General features: G+C 30.3%; 2 protein-coding genes and 1 non-coding gene across 5 annotated transcripts; 2 read left to right on the top strand and 1 right to left on the bottom strand.

The window, feature by feature from the left end:
- Positions 1-463: 463 nt before the first annotated feature.
- tbc-14 (TBC1 domain family member 15) lies at positions 464-11,134 on the top strand. Of its 2 annotated transcripts, none has more exons than NM_001330963.2 (8): positions 464-600; positions 1,389-1,668; positions 2,807-3,033; positions 3,084-3,365; positions 4,588-4,849; positions 7,148-7,465; positions 8,833-9,047; positions 10,101-11,134. In NM_001330963.2, exons 1-8 carry the CDS (start codon positions 493-495, stop codon positions 10,293-10,295), a joined length of 1,887 nt encoding a protein of 628 aa, NP_001317775.1. In that variant the 5' UTR covers positions 464-492; the 3' UTR covers positions 10,296-11,134. The 2 variants fall into 2 exon arrangements, with proteins under 2 accessions (NP_001317775.1, NP_001317776.1); NM_001330964.4 differs by having other exon boundaries at positions 2,801-3,033.
- On the bottom strand, positions 3,594-3,643 carry E01G4.8. Its single transcript, NR_051835.1, has one exon. It is a non-coding gene; the product is annotated as an Unclassified non-coding RNA E01G4.8 (non-coding RNA).
- Positions 11,135-11,231: 97 nt separating the features above from the next.
- On the top strand, positions 11,232-14,177 carry Y48E1C.4 (SnoaL-like domain-containing protein). 2 transcript variants are annotated; one of them, NM_064429.6, is made up of 5 exons: positions 11,232-11,298; positions 11,378-11,508; positions 12,444-12,617; positions 13,699-13,893; positions 13,951-14,177. In NM_064429.6, exons 1-5 carry the CDS (start codon positions 11,238-11,240, stop codon positions 14,074-14,076), a joined length of 687 nt encoding a protein of 228 aa, NP_496830.2. In that variant the 5' UTR covers positions 11,232-11,237; the 3' UTR covers positions 14,077-14,177. The 2 variants fall into 2 exon arrangements, with proteins under 2 accessions (NP_496830.2, NP_872006.1); NM_182206.7 differs by having other exon boundaries at positions 13,699-14,169.
- The last annotated feature ends 4,668 nt before the right edge of the window (positions 14,178-18,845 follow it).

The following is an 18,845-nucleotide window of genomic DNA, read 5'->3' as shown; positions in this document are numbered from 1 at the left end:
TTTTAAATCAAAATGTCCACGTTTTTTCCTCCAAATTTTTAATTGAAATTTCTAAGAAAATGGGTTTCTCCGAGAAAAAAAAATCTAATTTCTAATGTTAATTTGGTGATTCCTGGGCTCCTTCTACGAAAAAAAAGCAAACGCGCCCCACTGAGAATCTTGTTTGTGTGTGTTCGTGTATGACATCTCTGCGTCTCCGCTATGCATCATGTCAGCTGATGAAGAAAAACGGCTGATATTTCACAAGAATATATCAACCACAGAAATGACGTCGTTTTCATTATTTTAAGAATGTTTTTTTTTTGTGAATTTATTATTTTGATCTACCCGATTTACCAGAAAAATTGACTGATTTTTAAAAATAAAATCGCAAGAAATTTCGATTTTTAACGATTTTTGTCGCTAAATTTCAACATTTTTTCATTTTAATTCAAACACAATATATAAATTAGCCAATTTTCAGCTAAAAAACCAGTCCCCCCCCCGCATTGAATGTTGCCTTATATGGCCTACAGATACGTGAAAAATAAACGAGAAAAGAATCAACGAGAAATGGATAGTGATTTGGATTCAATGGTACGCAGTATTGTGCCGGATAAGGTAAAATTCCATTTTTTTTTTGCCCGAGAAAAATCGATAATTATGCAAAAAATCGAGTAAAAATGCTATTTCTCTGAATGATCGGATTTTTCACGAAAATTCGTTAAAATCGACGAAACTTTTAACATTTTCAAGAAAAATCGATAATTCTGATAAAATTAACCCAAAAATGGGAAAAATCGGATTTTCGATGAAAAACTGTTAAAAAACGGCAAAATTTTGAAAGTTTCCAAAAAAAAAAGGAAAAATTGAGTAAAAATGATATTTCCATGAAATTTTGGAAAAAAACTCCAAAAAATGCAAAAAATCGAGTAAAAAGGATATTTCTCCGAAAAAGTAGGATTTTTCCCGAAAACTCGTCAAATTTTGGAAAAAACTCCATTTTCCCGAGAAATATCGCTGAAAATCGATAATTTTGGTGAAATCTATTAAAAAATAAAATTTGAACTTTCTACTGTGGAATTTTTTTTTTCGCAATTTTCCAATTTTTAAACTGAAAATTTGAATTTTCCGGCAATTTTCAGCTCAAATCAGGATTTTTTTTGATTTTCGCCGACTTTGTTCCATTTTTTGGCACAAAATTGTCCAAAATTGTCTGAAATTCAGTAAATTTCCGAATGAGAGCTGCCTGGCCAATCAGCGCCTCCGAACTCCACCCACGTTTTCTGATTGGTTGGGAAATGGGCGGAGCGATACGCTAATTGGTCGGGCAGTTCTCATCGATTTTTAAACCGAAAATGCCCACTAGAAATGCTAAACTCCCAAAAAAAAACGTTTTTTTTCCACAGACGGTAATATGTGTCCCCAATGTGGCCGCAAAATTGGGTGAAGACTCGAAAGAATACATCCCGGGAACCCTTTCAATCGTCGAAAAGTCGTCAGGTGTCTTCATTGAATGGAAACCATCCGAAGACGCGGAAACCTCGTGGGTGATGACGTCAGACGATGGAAATACTGAAATGGTTCATGCGAGAAGTCCTGAAGAGAAACAAAAGTGTGGAGCGCGTGTCGCCTTTTCGATGGATGTTAATGATTTGAGCAGTTTTAGAAATGATGAGCCCAAGAGAGGTGGGGGAATTTTGAAAATGTCTCTGTGAAAATTATATGCATTATACATATAATGGCATAATGCATATATTGTATATACATCATACATTATGCATTATACATTAAATACATAGACATTATAATATAGCATAGTTTAAAAAAATATGAGCTAAAGATAGGTGGGAAATTCGAAAGAAAATAAGTTTTTCCTACAAATGTCAAATGCAACATCTCTGTGAAAATGAAATGCGTTAAATGCGTTACACATTACATATATATAGTGTTTTTAATGTATAATGTATGCATAGTGTATATAATGTATATATTGCATATGCATCATACATTATACATTTTATATATACACCATTGTACATTAAATACATATATATTGCGTTTATAATATAGCATAGTTGTAGAAAAGATGAGCTGAAGATAGGTAGGAAATTCGAAAACATCTATGTGAAAATTATATACATTAGATATTATATAAATTGTATATATGGCATAATGTATATAATGCATATATTGTATATACATCATGCATATATACTGCATGTAATGTATACATTTTATTATAATATAGCATAGTTTTAAAAAATATGAACGAAAGATACAATGGGAAATTCTTTTGAAAAAGTGTTTCCTATAAATTTCAAATGAAACTCCTCTGTGAAAATGAAATGCTTTACACATTAAATATATGATGTTTTTAATGTATAATGTATGCATCGTGTATATAATGTATTTGTAGCATATGCATTATATATATATATATATATATATATATTTATACAGTATACAATAAAAACACATACATTACATTATAATATAGCATAGTTTTGAAAAAAAATGAGCCGAAGATTGGTTAGAAATTCGAAAAAAGAGAAGTTTTTCCTACAAATGTCTAGTGCAATGTCTCTGTGAAAATTATATACATTAAACATTATATACACTGTATATATGATATAATGTATGTTGTATGCATATATGCAATATATGCAATAAACATGCAATATTCATTATATTAAAGCATGTTTAGCATAGATATCATTTATATTTTTCGGGATATCCAGCTAAGTGTATTCCACCCAAAAAGTGCCCCAAATACAAGCTTACAAAATTTAATATAAAATACTTAACATGTTTTCCAAAGATTCAGGAAGCGGTGGATTCCCATCGATTCGCCTGATCTGCCGTGATGGTAGCAGTCAAGTTCCGCTCTTCTTCAAGAATACAACAACCGCCGAGTTTTTGGACCGTCTGCAAGGATACATCACCCTCCGACGCTCACATCGTGATTCTCATCTTGTGATTGTCGTTGATCAGAAGTCTGAGGCTCTTGCGAAAAGTGTCAGTATGTTGGATGAGAATGGAGACATTCTTTCGGTAATTTGCCCCGAACTTTTGACTGAAAATTGCCAATTTTTTTGCTGCAGAGATTCATGCAAAATCCCTATATGACAGCGATGACTGGCTTCAGTAAGATCACCTCATTCGTACAGGATCAGGTGATCCCATCAGTGCTCAATGATACGGACGCGGTGACTCAAGAGGAGAAGATCCGTCTGATGAGAGAGCTCCGGCTGGCTGAAGAGCAAATGCGTGTGCATTCGGATGCGGCTGGAGAATTTGAAGTTGTCACACAGTTGGAACTCCCGCCGAGACCCGAGATTTATAGAGAGTTGCCCGTTTCCAAGGACTTGTGGAATTCGTTTAAGGTAGGTTGTAGGCACACAGAATGCCTACCTGCCTGCTTTGGAGGCCTACCGTCGCCTGCCTACAATCGGGAAAATGGAGTAAATAGGCTTGCCTTATTTTTCCGTTTTGAAAAAAAAAATACTGTTATTTTTGAAAATTAGGCGTAGGTATAGGCTTGGGCATAGACATAGGCTTAAGCTTAGGAGTGGGCTTAAGCTTAGGCTTAAGCTTAGGAGTTGGCTTAGGTATAGGCATAGACATAGGCTTGGGAGTAGGCTTAGGCTTAGGCTTAGGCATATGCTTAGGCCTAGATTGAATTGAAAAATAAATTAAATTGATTTTTTTTCAATTGGAAAAAATCGTCGTTTCAATCGGATTTTAAGTGAAATTTTCAAAATTTTAGTCTGAAATTCGGGATTTAACTCAAAAAAAAAGTTTAGGTTGAAATTGTCATTTTCATTTTTAAAAACCTGAAAAAAATTTAATTAAAATTTCAAAATTTCTATTTAGCTAATAATTCGGGTTTTTACTCGTAAAAAAATTTAACCTTGCAGTTTTTGCAGCAAAAAAAAATTGAATTTGTGTAATTCACATGGTTCAAATTGATATTTTCGGGAAAAGTGACAGTTCTAAGTTCGGAACCAGTTCAAAAATCAAAAAAAAATTTGGAAAAAACATTGCATTTTCAGAATTTTTTAAAAATTTTCCAAAAAAAACGGTGCCAATTTTTAATACAGGATAAAAAAAAATTTCCAAAAACGTGCCAATTTTTAAAAAAACTTTTAAAATTCTGAAAATGCAATGTTTTTTTCCAAATTTTTTTGATTTTTGAACTGGTTCCGAACTTAGAACTGTCACTTTTCCCGAAAATATCAATTTGAACCATGTGAATTACACAAATTCAATTTTTTTTGCAAAAACTGCAAGGTCAAATTTTTTTATTTTTTTACGAGTAAAAACCCGAATTATTAGCTAAATAGAAATTTTGAAATCTTTAATTAAATTTTTTTCAGGTTTTTAAAAATGAAAATGAAAATTTCAACCTAAACTTTTTTTGAGTTAAATCCCGAATTTCAGACTAAAAAATTTTGAAAATTTCACTTAAAATCCGATTGAACCGATTTTTTCCAATTAAAAAAAATCAATTTAATTAATTTTTCAATTTAAGAGGTTTCAATTCAAATATTCAACTTTCCCGTCTAAATAATTTATTTTGTAATATCCAAAAAATTTTCTACACAGCTCTCGAATGGCTCGTACGATCCGATGAAGCTTCACCATCTGAAAATGAACGTGTTCCGTGGTGGACTAAATGCAGAACTCCGTAAAGAAGCCTGGAAATGTCTACTCGGCTACCGTCAATGGCACGAATCGGACACAGATTTCCAGACCAGACGTGCAGAACTCGCCAAACAATATGAGAATATGAAGAAGCAATGGATGTCGGTGACTGAGGATCAGGAGAAGAGATTCACCAAATTTGTTAAGAGAAAGTCGCTTGTTGGTGAGGAAATTGAAAATGACTAAAAATGTACAAAAAAGTATTAAAAATTTCTAACATTTTCGAGATTAATCCAATTTTTGGGGCCTTTTCTCGTAACTTAACGTATTCAACGGAATTTTTGATCCAAAAATGTAGAATAAATGCGGAAATTTAATTAATAATTGGATAATTTATAATATCGGCCTTTAAATTTTAAATTCGAGATTCTTTAAAAATCAACTTTTTTTTCATGAATAATTAGAGAAATTTTAGAAAATAATTTTTAGGTGTTCAAAAAAAATTGTTTGCTTTTCACCTACTTTGGTAGTACAACTTTTATCATTAGTGTTAATATTATATGTATTATATATATGGAATAAAAAAAAATGCAATTTTTTAAATTGTACATTTTTTGAGCAAAATTTCAATTTTTTTGATTATATCCACAAAATATTGTAACAATCACATAATTTTTTATTCATTTCCAAAATTGGACTCGAAAATTACAAATTTCGATACAATATGGTGGGGCTGCAATTTTTTTTTTCGGCAAATTCGACAAATAGCCGGTTTACCGATTTGTCGGATATCAATTTCCGCCGGGAATTTTCAGATTGACTTTTTTATAAGTCGGAAACACACTTAAAACTGTGCCTTGTTGAAATTTTTCACGCTTTCTTTAGATATTTCCATAGAATTTGTTTACTTTTCAAAATAGATGTAGTAGGAATATTCATAGGATACGTCCAATTTTGTCGATAAAAAATTGAAAGTCTAAAATTTTCAAAAAAAAAACGTGCAAAATCACAATTTGCCGGCGGAAAAATCGTTTACCGCCTTAACTGATATATGTATTATATATAGCATATCATGATTTTTTCAAATTTCACCTAGTTTGTCAAATTAATTCTATGCAGATTTTCAGAAAAATGCTTTATAACTCTAAAAAACAAAATTTCAATTTTTTGATAATAACCACAGAATATATTCTAACAATTACATATTCCGATATAATATAACCGAAAATATAATATAGTTATATATATATATATATATATATATATATAAATGTTTTTTGAATACATACATTATGACATATATATATACATATTGTTATATATTCGAGGCCGAACAAGGAGGCGAAGACGAGTAGTTTATTATTACATAACTAAGGAATGAATAGAAAGTTAGTATACATAGATAATGAGTTCACGTTACACGATCTTCATATCCACGTTAAGGGTTAGGTACACGTAGATACCCAACATCTCCCCTCTTCAATGACAAACGAGAGCTTTGGTGAGGAGCCATCCACGAATGTCTTCTGAGGTTCTCACGGACCACCCTCCAGTGTGACCGTCGATATTGCCAATCCTTTGCACACGGTACTTCGGTGTTCACATCCTCCAATTGCGGGTTCCAAGTTAGCCACACTTCCCGTACCAATCGAAATATTTTTGATGTCTATCCAACCTTCACCAACAGACTAAAAAACGTTGCTGCCTGAATATTAGACCCAACCTTGAATCATCCACACTGATTCCGCCTGTTCCACCATCAACCTGTTGTATCTCAGTTCCTGGTTGTGGATTATGTTATGACCAATAACAATTTGTGCAATCGTCCAATGACTGAGCATTTGATACGCATAGGTGGCCTTCACTCGCATCTTCAAAAGAGTTGAGCAATGATTCCTTCTTCTTTTCGACTTCAATCCAGAAGCCGCTCCTGTCCACCTTGACTGCAACTGCAGAGAGCACGGCAGGTGCCTCTTCCCAAAGCTGACCTGATCCACCTCAGAGGTCTTTTCTTTCCAGTAGACATGTGTAGATCAAAACAATACCTCAGAGGTCTTTTCTTCTAAGTAGACATGTGCATGAAGCCAGTGGTGCAGTGAACCCGAAAGATCCTGATCGCCAATGTTATATATTCGAGGCCGAACAAGGAGGCGAAGACGAGTTTATACAGTATATACATTGAATACATACATTATGCCATATATATACATATGATATATAATTTTCACATACGCGTTTTCCAATTTCCCACCTATCTTTCGCTCATCTTTTCGAAAACTATGCTATATTATTACGTAATGTATATGTATTTAATGTATACATTATATACAGTGTATATATAATGTATAATGTATAGTTTTCACATAGACGTTTTCAAATCCCCCACCTCTCTTGGGCTCATCATTTCTATAATATAATATAACCGATTCAGATTTGTTTTCCTTTTTTGATTTAAAATCCCCTTAAAATAGGACTGAATTGAAAATCGATACTCTCCTATTTAACCCTCTTTTTTTTCCAGAAAAAGACGTTGCCCGCACCGACCGAACAGTTCCATTCTTCCAAGGAGACGATAATGTGAATCTCGTCCATTTGCACAATGTGCTAATGACTTATGTGATGTATAATTTCGATTTGGGATATGTGCAAGGAATGTCTGATTTCGCGTCACCACTGTTGTTTGTTATGAAGGACGAAGTTGATACGTTCTGGTGTTTTGTTGGATTGATGGAATTGACGCAGAAGAATTTTGAAACGGATCAGGCGTTTATAAAATTGCAAATGAATCAGCTCAGGGATTTGGTGATGATTATTAATCCCAAATTGGCTAATTATTTGGGTAAGGATTGAGAAAAAATTATTTTTGGGCGAAAAATAGAATTTTAGAACATCTGGAAAAAAATAAATTTTTTATTGTTTCCAATATTTTTCAGCCATTTTCCTTTTTTTATTGAAAATGTACGAAACCATTAAAAATTGAAAAAAATTACATTTTTTTTTTGATGTTTGGAGATAAATTTTGAGTCCTCTAACTATAAAATTGACCATTTTAGAAGAGTTTCAAAATTGTGATTTTTTTTCCATAAATTGTCATTTTTGCCACTTTTTAATAATTTTTGATGGGTTAAAGCTAGATTTTCTGAATTCAGCATACATGAATTACCCGTTTTCAACAAATTTAGACAACTTTTTATTTTTGCCCAAATTTTTTCAGCCATCTAATAATGACTGTCCTTTTTTTGGGCAAAAAAAATAATTTTTTTGGCACAAAACCATTAGAAATTGAAAAATGATATTTTTTTAGGGTTCCGAGAGATGAGAATTTTTACATTAAATTGCTCATTTTTGCCATTTTCTGGAAAAATAGGCGTTTTTTACCAATTCTCTAATGTAAAATCACAATAAAAACTGATTTTGGTGAAAACATTTAATTTTTCAGTTTTTCGTTCAATGCACTACTTTTGATTAATGCTTTAAAATAGTGCATTGGACAAAAAATTTAAAAATTTGAATTTTTTTTTTACCAAATTAGTTTTTTATTGTGATTTTACATTAGAGAATTAGAAAAAAAAATTTCCGGAATTTTTTTTAACATTTGTCAGCAAAAATTTACCTTTGTAAAAAATTCCAAAAATAATTTTTTTCCAAAATTTGACTTTTCAAAAAACTTATTTGAAAACGTTTTTCGTCTGTCCTGGTGTTTTTTGAAAATCTTTTTGAAAAATTTTATGAAAGATTTAATTAAATTCTGAATTAGAGCAATTTTACAACAAAAAAAATTGCAAAATTTGGAAAATTGATTTTTCAATTATTGGGACCGTTTTTTGCTGATTTTAATTTTTTTTCTGACTTCACAGATTATTTTTTTAAAAACAAAAATTTTCAAAAACTTCCACGAATTTTTAGAAAGCTAAATTTTTGTAAAAGATTACCGATATTTACCATTTTTCAGCAAAAAAGTGAACTTTAAAAAAAAATTAAAAATAATTCCCAGATTTCGGTAAAATAAATTTAGAAAAATTTAGAACATTAAAAGAATATATTGTCCCACTTTAAACATATTCCTGAGTTCTGAAAAAAAAAATGGAAGAAATTTTTTAAATCTCAATTTTGTGGAAAAACAATTTTTCAGCCAAATTTTTTGGACAAAAATTCAAATTTTTCCGTTTTTTTGTTCCAAAAAATTAATTTCTTCCCCATTTTCAGAAAGCGAAAAATCAGACGACATGTATTTCTGCTTCCGTTGGGTTCTTGTATGGTTCAAACGGGAATTCTCATTCCTTGACACGTGTAAATTGTGGGAAGTACTGTGGTCTGGCCAACCGTGTCCACGATTCCTACTTCTTATCTGTGTGGCTATCTTGGATTCACAAACCAATATTATCATTGATAATCAGTTTGGGTTGACTGAGATTTTGAAGGTAGGCGTTTTTGGTGGAAATATTGGAATTTGGAGAAAAACTAATTTTTTTAAATCTGAAATTTAAAAAAATTTCAGAAAAAAAATTTTTTATAGAAAAATTGTAGGTATTTTTCTCTAAATTTCCAATATACAAATAACATTTTTGAATAGAAAATTTTTTTTTCAGAAAATCCGAATTTTTATATAAAAATTTAATCATTTTTTAAAAACAAAATATTTATGTCTTCTAGAATATCAGAATTTTATTTAGAAATGTCCAAAACATTTTTTTTTTTAAATTTGTACGGAAAAAATTAATTAAAGCTTGTAGCAAAATAAAATTCGCACTTTTTTTTGAATATTTAAAAAAATTTATTTCTTATCAGATTTTTTAGATTTTTTAAAGTTCCTAAAATGTCCGAATTTTTATATTAAAAGTCACATTTTTTTTTTTTTTAAACAAAAAAACACATTTTCCTTAAAATTCAAAATTTCGTGCCCTTCGAAACAAAAATTTCAAAAAAATTGTTTGTTTTCTAAAATATCAGAATTTTTAGGTAGTAATTTCAAATTTTCAAAAAAAAAAATTGAAAAACTTTGTACGAAAAAAAGAGAGTTTAGCAAATTTAAATATTAAATAAAATTCGCTATTTTCAAAAAAAAAAGTTTTTTTTTTCAATTTTACGACTATTTTACTATTCTAATCTAAGTTTTTATCGAAAAATGGAAAAAAAATTCAGAACAAAAATAAATCCGAGTTTTTCAGATTTTATATTTTTTTGGAACAATTTCCGATTTTTGTTGGTTTTTTCCAGAAAAAAATTATAGATTTTCAGTCAAAATCTCACTAAATTTAAGTTTAAAAAAACTAAAATTTTTCTAATTCCCGGTTACAATAGCGGTTAAAAAAAAGCTGAATTTAGAAAATTAAAATATTTTATAAAATTCACAAAAACATTTTAATTCAACTTTTTATTAGCAAAAAAAAAAAAAAAGTTTCTAGAATATCAGAATATTTACGAAAAAAATCGGATTTTCCAGCCAAAACCTCCTCTAACATCCAAATTTCTAGCACATCAACGACCTATCAATGCATCTGAAAGTGGATGAGATCCTGACAGCAGCCGAAGCGATATTCCATCAACTCTCCGCAAGCCAGAATAAGCTTCCGGCTCACATTTGCCAATATTTGAATATTGGAGAGTCGGCAGTGAGCTCCAGTAATAATAGCCCATCGAAAAGTGACCCGGATCGTGTGGACTTGTGAATTTTTCCGTGAATTGTGCTGCAAATTCGGGAAAAAATGTGCTGAAGTTTAGTGGAAATTTGAAATTGCAGAAAAATTCATTTTTTAAAAATTGGAAATTTGATTTTTTGTGAATTTTGGAACATTTTAATTTGTACATCTAAAAATTGCTAAAAATTGAAAAAATATAATTTTTAGAATAAATTCTAAATTTTGTTTTTACTAAAATTATGAAAAAAAAAACGATTTTTTTTGCGAAATTGAAAAAAGCCTAAAAAATCTGAAAATTTTCAAAAAAAAATTTTTTTTCGACATTTTCAGATTAAAAAAAAAATTAATCTTAAAAATTAGGTTTTTGTAAATTTTTCCAAATTTCCTAAATTTTTTTGGCGAAGTTACCATTTTTCTTCAAAAAGTTTCAAATTCTGTATTTCTCTGGACGTTTGAATTGTTTTTTTCCAATTTTTTCCAATAAAAAATTTTAATATTTTTCTTTTTTGGAAAATTCAAATTTTCGGATTTTTTTTTTGGATTTTTCAAAATTTTTCCCAAAATTTCAGCTCATTTTCCCCTCCATTTTCCCTACCCAATCTCTATTTTAAAAAATTGTACATTTTTGAATATTTTTCCCATCTATTTCCCAAAAAATTGTAAAAAAATTCATCTATCCACTGTGATATTCCTAATGATTAGTTAAGTATATCAGGACCCTCCGCTTTTCCGTTTCCAGGTTTTTTTTTCTCTGAAAATCGATATTTTTTGTATATTTTTATTGTTCTAAAAACCTTCCCTCTCATAAATTTTTTTGTAAAAAAATTTGGAAAAATTTAATTTGAAATAAATTTATTTTTAAATACTAATTTATTTTTTTGAATTTTTCGAATTTATTTCTGTAATTTTCAGAGTAAATAAATACTTTTTTAATTCAAAAATTTCAGAAAAATTCTGAATTTCCAGAAAATTATGAACTTGGCCAGTCGGGTGTCCGGCTTCTTGACGATGACGTCACGCTACAGTAGTCTGGGTGAGCATTTTTTTTTTGGAAAATTTTTTCAAAATCCAAAAAAAAATTTTTTTTTACTTTAAAATTTAAAATTTTCCAGCAACCCTCAAGCCAACAGTAGCCGCCGCACTTGCACCAAATTTTCAACGAAGTTTCTCCGATCAGAAGCCAACTTCTACGGCTCCATCGACAAGTACACTGCTGAAAGTTGACTGGTTACTTCAGAAAATTGTATGGAATTGCAAAGTTTTTTTGGAGGATTTTTTAGAGTTTTACAGCGAAAAAAACTGGAATAATTGGCGAAATTTGGGGTTTTTTAGGTGGAAATTTCCAAAAAAAAATGTTTTTTTTTGAAAATTTCAGTTTTTTTTTGGAAAAAATAGGATTTTTTCGACCTTTTTAGACATGAGGATTACTGGAATTTTTTAATTTATTTATTGAAAAATTCGGAGGAAGTTTTGGCTCAAAATATCAGATTTTTTGGAGTTTTGGTCTGAAATTTTTTCTCGAAACTTTGAGCATTTTTATCACAAATTTCAGATTTTTTGGATATGTTTTTTGGAAAATCTAGGAATTTTTTAGCTGGAAATTTCAGCTTTTTGGAGTTTTTTAATGGAAATATCGTGATTTTTTTGTTAAAAATTTCGGATTTTTTCAGGAATTTTTGAGCATTTTCATCACAAATTTTAGACTTTTTTCAAAAAATTTCCACATTTTTGAAGAGTTTTTTCTGGAAAATGTAGGAATTCTTGGCTTAAAATTTCCGGCAAATCGGCTAACCGGCAAATCGGCAATTTGCCAAAAACCAAAATTTCCGGCAAATCGGCGAATTTCCAGAAATGAAAAATTCCGGCAAATCGGCAAACCGGCGAATTGCCGGAATTGAAAATTTCCGACAACAACGCAAATTGCCGGAATTGAACATTTCCGGCAATTTGCCAAAAACCAAAATTTCCGGCAAATCGGCAAACCGGCAAATTTCCAGAATTGAAAATTTCCGGCAAATCGGCAATTTGCCGAAAATGAAAGCTTGTCAAAAACATTCTGAATTTTTAATTTTTCTCATTTTTAGACAGGATTCTCCCAATTTTTTGAGTTTTTTCCTGGAATTTCAAGATTTTTCTTTGAATTTTTTGCTTTTTTTGAAAAGCTTTCTCAATTTCCAGACTCCGCTAGTTCTCAAATCAAACGTTCGAGATTTTATGGACATTTGCAAGGACGACGTTCAATTCGACGATCGCATTTTTTCGAAAAAGTTGGGTGGCCGGACACAGCTGATGTCACATATCGCGAAAGTTCGCATGTACTATCGATATTTGTCGCCGTTTAATAAAGTTGAGGTAAAAATTCGCAAATATTGAGGAAAAATTGTTTTTCTTTTTTTTTTAATCGAAAAACCGAAATCCTAAATGTGGCGAAAAAAAAAATGTTTTTTGGAATTTTTCAAAATTTTACAAACACAATTTTTTGCCCGGCAACTTGGCACATTGCCGGAATAGAAAATTTCCGGCAAATCGGCAAATATCCAGACTTGATATTTTCTGGCAAATCAGCAAACCCCCAAATTGCCAGAATTGAACATTTCCGGCAAACCGGCAAGTTTCCAGACTTGAAACTTTCTGGCAAATCGGCAAATTGCCGTAATTGAACATTTCTGGTAAATCAGCAAATCCCCAAATTGCCAGAATTGAAATTTTCCGGCAAACCGGCAAGTTTCCAGACTTGAAACTTTCTGGCAAATTGCCCGAATTTGAAATTTCCGGCAAATCGGCAAATCGCCGGAATTGAAAATTTGCCGGTTTGCCGGAAATGTTGAATTCTGAAAATTTTCGGGTTTGTCGGAAATTTTCATCTCCGGCAATTTTCCGATTTGCCGGAATTTGAAATTTCCGACAAACCCGAAAATTTTCAGAGTTCAACATTTCCGGCAAATCGGCAAATTGCCGGAGATGAAAATTTCCGGCAAACCCGAAAATTTTCAGAGTTCAACATTTCCGGCAAACCGGCAAATTGCCAGAATTGAAAATTTCCGGCATATGGGCAAATTGCCGGAATTGAAATTTTCTGGCAAATCGGCAAATTGCCGTAATTGAAAATTTCCGGCAAATCGGCAAATTGGCCGAATTGAAATTTTCCGGAAAACCGGCAAATTGCCGGAATTGAAAATTTCCGGCAAATTGGCAAATTGCCGGTATTGAAATTTTCCGGCAAACCCGAAAATTTTCAGAGTTCAACATTTCCGGCAAATCGGCAAACCAAATGAACATTTTCCGGTATATCGACAAATCGGCAATTTGCCAAAAAATAATTACCGGCAATTTGCCAGAATTGAAATTTTCTGGCAAATCGGCAAATTGCCGAAATTGAAAAAAAGCGTTTTCAAAATTTCGAAAAAAAAAATCCAAAATATTTTTTTTCCAGTGGATCGGCTCGTGCGTGTACGAAAACGAAGACGTTATCGTTGTAATGTGGCGCCTCACAACACTCGACTCGAGCTTCATGTCCTATTTCCCGTCGTTTATCACCAAAAAAGAGAACAAAATGATTGTAAAGGAAGGCGCGTTGGATGTTCAAATCGATCGAGAAGGACACGTGTTGAGAATTGTTAATCGACCGGTACTCTTATTCTTTAAATAAGAGGAAAAAGCTCTATAATTCTCTCGATTTTTGTAGATCACTGCATCGGATCGAGAAGGCGCGAAATCGCTGGCGAAGATGAAAGAAGAGCAACATCAGGAATACGTCCAGGCTGAGGAAAAGGAAATGCGGAAGGAGTTTGATCGACAATATCATAGTTAAATTAAATGAATTTTTTAGGATTTAGGCGATTACTGATTTTCTGTTTTTTTGTTGTTCTGTTCGTTTTTTAGAAATTTTTAACGTAATAAACATTTTTTATGAATCTTTTCACTCAAACTACAAAACCATAAAACATCTTTTTTTCAGCCATCTTCAGCCAGCCATCAGACTGCCCTTTTTTTTGGGCAAAAAAAAGATTTTTTCTGAAAATGTTCGAAACTACTGGAAGTTGAAAAAGGGCAATTTTTTAGTGTTTGTAGATCATTTTTGAGTCCTCTAACTATAAAATTAACCATTTTAGAGGCGTTTCAAAATTGTGATTTTTTGCCATAAATTGTCATTTTTGCCACTTTAACATTGTTTTTGATGGGTTAAGCCTAGATTTTCTGAATTTAGCGTACATGAATTACCCGTTTTCAACAAATTTATACAACTTTTTATTTTTGCCCAAATTTTTTTCAGCCAACTAATGACTGTCCTTTTTTTCGGGCAAAAACATAATTTTTCGGAAAACGGTCGAAAAAGTGAATAGATATGTCAAAAATCAAATTTCTACGATTTTTTTGAAATTTTCGAAAAAAAATCTGTTTTTTCAGAGTTGGCTCTGAGACAATAAACACTTAGAAATAATTACCAGCAATATATTTTCGAGTCACCTATTCACTGAACTACATGTTTAAAAAAAAAGAGAGAATAGATATGCCAAAAATCGAATTTCTACGATTTTTTTGAAATTTTTCAAAAAAAATCTGTTTTTTCAGAGTTGGCTCTGAGACAATAAACACTTAGAAATAATTACCAGCAATATATTTTCGAGTCACCTATTCACTGAACTACATGTTTAAAAAAAAAGAGAGAATAGATATGTCAAAAATCGAATTTCTACGATTTTTTTGAAATTTTCGAAAAAAAATCTGTTTTTTCAGAGTTGGCTCTGAGACAATAAACACTTAGAAATAATTACCAGCAATATATTTTCGAGTCACCTATTCACTGAACTACATGTTTAAAAAAAAAAGAGAGAATAGATATGTCAAAAATCGAATTTCTACGATTTTTTTGAAATTTTCCAAAAAAAATCTGTTTTTTCAGAGTTGGCTCTGAGACAATAAACACTTAGAAATAATTACCAGCAATATATTTTCGAGTCACCTATTCACTGAACTACATGTTTAAAAAAAAAAGAGAGAATAGATATGTCAAAAATCGAATTTCTGCTAACTTTTTGAAATTTTCGAAAAAAAATCTGTTTTTTCAGAGTTGGCTCTGAGACAATAAACACTTAGAAATAATTACCAGCAATATATTTTCGAGTCACCTATTCACTGAACTACATGTTTAAAAAAAAAGAGAGAATAGATATGTCAAAAATCGAATTTCTACGATTTTTTTGAAATTTTCCAAAAAAAATCTGTTTTTTCAGAGTTGGCTCTGAGACAATAAACACTTAGAAATAATTACCAGCAATATATTTTCGAGTCACCTATTCACTGAACTACATGTTTAAAAAAAAAGAGAGAATAGATATGTCAAAAATCGAATTTCTACGATTTTTTTGAAATTTTCGAAAAAAAATCTGTTTTTTCAGAGTTGGCTCTGAGACAATAAACACTTAGAAATAATTACCAGCAATATATTTTCGAGTCACCTATTCACTGAACTACATGTTTAAAAAAAAAAGAGAGAATAGATATGTCAAAAATCGAATTTCTACGATTTTTTTGAAATTTTCCAAAAAAAATCTGTTTTTTCAGAGTTGGCTCTGAGACAATAAACACTTAGAAATAATTACCAGCAATATATTTTCGAGTCACCTATTCACTGAACTACATGTTTAAAAAAAAAAGAGAGAATAGATATGTCAAAAATCGAATTTCTGCTAACTTTTTGAAATTTTCGAAAAAAAATCTGTTTTTTCAGAGTTGGCTCTGAGACAATAAACACTTAGAAATAATTACCAGCAATATATTTTCGAGTCACCTATTCACTGAACTACATGTTTAAAAAAAAAGAGAGAATAGATATGTCAAAAATCGAATTTCTACGATTTTTTTGAAATTTTCCAAAAAAAATCTGTTTTTTCAGAGTTGGCTCTGAGACAATAAACACTTAGAAATAATTACCAGCAATATATTTTCGAGTCACCTATTCACTGAACTACATGTTTAAAAAAAAAGAGAGAATAGATATGTCAAAAATCGAATTTCTACGATTTTTTTGAAATTTTCCAAAAAAAATCTGTTTTTTCAGAGTTGGCTCTGAGACAATAAACACTTAGAAATAATTACCAGCAATATATTTTCGAGTCACCTATTCACTGAACTACATGTTTAAAAAAAAAAGAGAGAATAGATATGTCAAAAATCGAATTTCTGCTAACTTTTTGAAATTTTCGAAAAAAAATCTGTTTTTTCAGAGTTGGCTCTGAGACAATAAACACTTAGAAATAATTACCAGCAATATATTTTCGAGTCACCTATTCACTGAACTACATGTTTAAAAAAAAAGAGAGAATAGATATGTCAAAAATCGAATTTCTACGATTTTTTTGAAATTTTCGAAAAAAAATCTGTTTTTTCAGAGTTGGCTCTGAGACAATAAACACTTAGAAATAATTACCAGCAATATATTTTCGAGTCACCTATTCACTGAACTACATGTTTAAAAAAAAAGAGAGAATAGATATGTCAAAAATCGAATTTCTACGATTTTTTTGAAATTTTCCAAAAAAAATCTGTTTTTTCAGAGTTGGCTCTGAGACAATAAACACTTAGAAATAATTACCAGCAATATATTTTCGAGTCACCTATTCACTGAACTACATGTTTAAAAAAAAAGAGAGAATAGATATGTCAAAAATCGAATTTCTACGATTTTTTTGAAATTTTCGAAAAAAAATCTGTTTTTTCAGAGTTGGCTCTGAGACAATAAACACTTAGAAATAATTACCAGCAATATATTTTCGAGTCACCTATTCACTGAACTACATGTTAAAAAAAAAAAGAGAGAATAGATATGTCAAAAATCGAATTTCTGCTAACTTTTTGAAATTTTCGAAAAAAAATCTGTTTTTTCAGAGTTGGCTCTGAGACAATAAACACTTAGAAATAATTACCAGCAATATATTTTCGAGTCACCTATTCACTGAACTACATGTTTAAAAAAAAAGAGAGAATAGATATGTCAAAAATCGAATTTCTACGATTTTTTTGAAATTTTCCAAAAAAAATCTGTTTTTTCAGAGTTGGCTCTGAGACAATAAACACTTAGAAATAATTACCAGCAATATATTTTCGAGTCACCTATTCACTGAACTACATGTTTAAAAAAAAAGAGAGAATAGATATGTCAAAAATCGAATTTCTACGATTTTTTTGAAATTTTCCAAAAAAAATCTGTTTTTTCAGAGTTGGCTCTGAGACAATAAACACTTAGAAATAATTACCAGCAATATATTTTCGAGTCACCTATTCACTGAACTACATGTTTAAAAAAAAAAGAGAGAATAGATATGTCAAAAATCGAATTTCTACGATTTTTTTGAAATTTTCGAAAAAAAATCTGTTTTTTCAGAGTTGGCTCTGAGACAATAAACACTTAGAAATAATTACCAGCAATATATTTTCGAGTCACCTATTCACTGAACTACATGTTTAAAAAAAAAAGAGAGAATAGATATGTCAAAAATCGAATTTCTACGATTTTTTTGAAATTTTCGAAAAAAAATCTGTTTTTTCAGAGTTGGCTCTGAGACAATAAACACTTAGAAATAATTACCAGCAATATATTTTCGAGTCACCTATTCACTGAACTACATGTTTAAAAAAAAAAGAGAGAATAGATATGTCAAAAATCGAATTTCTGCTAACTTTTTGAAATTTTCGAAAAAAAATCTGTTTTTTCAGAGTTGGCTCTGAGACAATAAACACTTAGAAATAATTACCAGCAATATATTTTCGAGTCACCTATTCACTGAACTACATGTTTAAAAAAAAAGAGAGAATAGATATGTCAAAAATCGAATTTCTACGATTTTTTTGAAATTTTCCAAAAAAAATCTGTTTTTTCAGAGTTGGCTCTGAGACAATAAACACTTAGAAATAATTACCAGCAATATATTTTCGAGTCACCTATTCACTGAACTACATGTTTAAAAAAAAAGAGAGAATAGATATGTCAAAAATCGAATTTCTACGATTTTTTTGAAATTTTCCAAAAAAAATCTGTTTTTTCAGAGTTGGCTCTGAGACAATAAACACTTAGAAATAATTACCAGCAATATATTTTCGAGTCACCTATTCACTGAACTACATGTTTAAAAAAAAGAGAGAATAGATATGTCAAAAATCGAATTTCTACGATTTTTTTGAAATTTTCCAAAAAAAATCTGTTTTTTCAGAGTTGGCTCTGAGACAATAAACACTTAGAAATAATTACTAATAACTAATAAAAATAATAATAAATTACTAATAAAACTGAAAAAAGGCAGTTTTATAGTGTTTGCAAACTAATTTTGAGTCCTCTAACTTTAAAAATAACCATTTTAGAGTATTTTCAAAATTGTGATTTTTTGCCATAAATTGTCATTTTTGCCACTTTTCAATAGTTTTTGATGGGTTAAACCTAGATTTTCTGAATTCAGCATACATGAGTTACCCGTTTTCAACAAATTTATACAACTTTTTATTTTTGCCCAAATTTTTTTTGGCCATCTAATGACTGTCTTTTTTTTGGGCAAAAAAAAAAGATTTTTCTGAAAACGTTCGAAA

This window comes from Caenorhabditis elegans, chromosome II, assembly GCF_000002985.6.
Source record: "Caenorhabditis elegans chromosome II".
Classification (NCBI taxonomy): Eukaryota; Metazoa; Nematoda; class Chromadorea; order Rhabditida; family Rhabditidae; genus Caenorhabditis; species Caenorhabditis elegans.
The sequence above is the reverse complement of the archived record's forward strand: the minus strand, read 5'-3'. Positions and strand labels throughout refer to the sequence as shown.

Coding starts and splice junctions, on each gene's coding strand:
- tbc-14 (NM_001330964.4), top strand. CDS start 493: ATGTTGCCTTATATGGCCTACAGATACGTGAAAAATAAACGAGAAAAG. Junction 1,669..2,800: donor AAATGATGAGCCCAAGAGAG/GTGGGGGAATTT, acceptor TGTTTTCCAAAG/ATTCAGGAAGCGGTGGATTC. Junction 9,048..10,100: donor GGTTGACTGAGATTTTGAAG/GTAGGCGTTTTT, acceptor CCAAATTTCTAG/CACATCAACGACCTATCAAT.
- Y48E1C.4 (NM_064429.6), top strand. CDS start 11,238: ATGAACTTGGCCAGTCGGGTGTCCGGCTTCTTGACGATGACGTCACGC. Junction 11,299..11,377: donor GTCACGCTACAGTAGTCTGG/GTGAGCATTTTT, acceptor AAAATTTTCCAG/CAACCCTCAAGCCAACAGTA. Junction 12,618..13,698: donor CGCCGTTTAATAAAGTTGAG/GTAAAAATTCGC, acceptor TTTTTTTTCCAG/TGGATCGGCTCGTGCGTGTA.